Source organism: Schistosoma mansoni, chromosome 1, assembly GCF_000237925.1.
Source record: "Schistosoma mansoni strain Puerto Rico chromosome 1, complete genome".
NCBI lineage: Eukaryota > Metazoa > Platyhelminthes > Trematoda > Strigeidida > Schistosomatidae > Schistosoma > Schistosoma mansoni.
In genome coordinates this window covers 51089024-51092141 of record NC_031495.1, presented here as the reverse complement: position 1 = coordinate 51092141, position 3118 = coordinate 51089024, and the positions used below count along the sequence as shown (strand labels likewise).

At 46.5% G+C, this 3118-nt stretch overlaps 1 protein-coding gene across 1 annotated transcript; it reads right to left on the bottom strand.

Annotated features, from left to right (window-relative positions):
- Positions 1–1150: 1150 nt before the first annotated feature.
- Positions 1151–1474, bottom strand: Smp_188900 (hypothetical protein; the record flags this gene model as incomplete). Its single annotated transcript, XM_018794768.1, has 1 exon — positions 1151–1474. A coding segment is annotated over one exon (324 nt), but the record flags the coding sequence as incomplete, so codon positions are not given.
- Between the last annotated feature and the right edge of the window lie 1644 nt (positions 1475–3118).

Here is a 3118-nt window from a genome sequence, read left to right as displayed (position 1 = left end):
GTTTGGAACGTTGGGATTGAGGACAACCTCACGGACAGCGGTTAGGTGATCCCCGGGCAATGATTCCAAAGCGTAGGCGTACTTCTGCCTTTGATTGGTTATGCGGCGGATCTCAAATTGAGATTCCAGTGCCGCGAACCAGACTTCTGGATCATGAGGGATGAAAGGAACCGGTCGAAAACTGATAACCTGTATCTCGGAGTCTATCATATTTATGTTATTCTTATCGTTATCTACCATATTAAGTTGCCAAAATATTATATATTGAAAAAAATCAATACGAATATATGCAACAGATGTGGATAGATAAATAGACTCACCGGATTGATCTGGTTTGGAGAATTGGCCAAGTTTGACTTGTGCTCGATGGATTGGGTTACCAGCTGTATTGCGTGTTCCAACAACGGCTCACCAGTTCTGTTGTGCGTGTCCCAACAACGGCTCACCAGTTGTAGTGGATATCGAGTCGTGGGCGGACTATGATCACCACTACTATTCGATTACGCGTACAAATATGACTTGGTTCCCTTGATAGCCCGTAAATCAGAAGGCTTTATTAGTCCAGATCAAGTATATTTATTGGCGATCTCGTGGTGTCGAAATAATACCGAGACGTGCCAAAGAGTACAAGCGAACAAGCAGTGCGTGAGCAAGTGTAACACGTGGAATCAGCAGTTATAGAACAGCAGTACAGATCTGAAAAACAGCACAGCACACAATGTTAAACGAGGACTTCACACCAAGAGAGAACACAGTGGGAATCACAAGCCTCTTTATTTCAAAATCAAAAAGCGCGGTGCGGGAGGGTACAGCGGGAAGAGTCAGTTTACAAAGTAGTCTTATGAGTCATCCTGTAAGGTTAGTGTACATAGGGCTTGTTCTTCTTCCTCCAAAGAGTTTATGTTTAGTCGCCCTGCAACAGAAAGAAAATAGAATGCATTAGTATATCATACATAGCAATTTCAACTCCGTTACACCGCCCCCTCTCTTAAATAGGCACTGTCCTCAGTGCCTGGTCTCGGACATGGATATGCTGTCCCTCCTTCTGATGGTACCTCATAAAACGTAGTGGCAGGCGGTGGATTGGCGAACTGAGTATCCGAAGAGACTGTCATCTTATCTGGTTTTATTTGGTTATAGTGTACAGTCATCACGTCATCCTGGGGTCGTTGCAAGTTACGTAATACGAACGTAGTGGGGGATCGGATGAGGACGATTTCAAAGGGACCTTGCCATGGCTGGTGAAATTTACTGCAACTCCCTGACGATGCCATGGGGCGACGTAGCCAAACGCGATCACCGACCTTATACACTGGTCCGTGCACCCGACGATCGTACAAGTCCTTTTGATGTTCACTAGCTTTGCGCAAATTGCTGCTGACCAAGCGGTATGCATCAGCCAAGCGGTTACGGAGAGTACGTATGTACGGTACATGCTCTTGTTCTTCGCAGGGCAGCAGGGGCGTCTGTATTTCCACTGGTAGACGTAATTCATGTCCAAATAATAAAATAGCGAGTGAAAACCCGGTGGAGCCATGTACGGATGTACGATATGCTAAAAGACACTGAGGAAGGACATCATCCCATGGCTCCTGCGACGATCTGCTCACAAACGCTTGCAATATGGCTTTAATACTTCTGTTTGTTCTTTCTACAAGCCCGTTACCTTCTGGGTGATACGCAGTGGTTCGTGTCTTCCTGATTCCCAAAAGCTGGCATATCTCGGCGATGAGGCGACTTTCAAAGGCTGGACCTTGATCAGAATGAAGTGAGAAGGGAGCGCCACAACGGGAAACCCAATGATCGATGAAAGCTCGGGCGACCGTAAGAGCGTCTTGCTGGGGAAGGGGTACTGCTTCGCACCATTTAGTAAAGTAATCTACCATAACCAGTATGTAGCGATTCCCTTTCTTTGTTGTTGTTAATGGTCCCATAATATCTATGCCCACCCGCTGATGTGGTCCTGTGGTCACCATGGGAGTTAACGGTGCACGAGATGTCTGTCGAGGCGATTTGAAACGGTAGCACGTGTTACAATTTTTGCAAATTTGCACTACATCTTCATGCATGGATGGCCACCAAAAGCGCTGGCGGACCGCGTATTCCGTTCTTCGTTCTCCTGCATGACCTAGTTCGCGGTGCACCTGCTCCACAATGCTCTCGACTTTTATCCGTGGTACTACCAATAGAGGTTGTCTCGCTTCGTTAATTAAGAACAACGTGTCACCATATAATTTTAGATTACTCCATTTAGTGCAAATACGGCGAGTTGTTAATGATTGATCCTTTAACTCTTTCATGGATGGTTTATGGTTTCCCTGCAACTGTCTTTGATATATAATCTGCATGTCTGGGTCTGCTGCTTGCAGGGAAGGCCAATCGATCTCTACGGCTGTGCTAAGAACTGCATTAACAGTACCTGCGGTTTGAGGTATGCGGGAAAGAGCGTCTGCGTTTGTATGTCGGCTTCCAGGTCGGTACTCGCACGTGAAATCGAACTCTTGTAATCGTTCTTGCCAGCGTGCCACTTGCCCCTCTGGTTCGCGGAAGGAGCGGAGCCATTGTAATGCGCGGTGGTCTGTGTGTACACGGAAAGGTTTACCTAGTAAATAATGGCGGAAGTGTTGTAAGAATTTTACTAATGCTAACATCTCTCGACGCGTTGTCGAATATCTTGTTTCGCTCTTATCCAGTCGACGGCTAGCGTACGCAATGACTCTTTCTTGCCCATCTGGGGTCACTTGTGATAGGACTGCTCCAATAGCGGAGGAACTGGCGTCCGTATCAAGTATAAATTCTCCCCCGCTTACTGAGGTATCCGGAACGGCTAATATAGGTGGAGAGCTCAGTCGTGTCTTCAAAACATCGAACGCCTGTTGACATTCTGTAGTCCATAAAAATTTTCGTCCTTTGTGCGTCAAACGGTGTAAGGGTGCTGCTAACGATGCAAAATCACGGACAAAGCGTCTGTAGTAAGAAGCTAGGCCAAGAAAGCTACGAACGTCTTCAGGTGATTTGGGCTGTGGCCAATTAACAATGACACGTGTCTTTTCTTTATCGGTGCCTACTCCATCTGCAGTGATACGATGTCCTAAGAAAACTACTTCTTTCTGCAGCA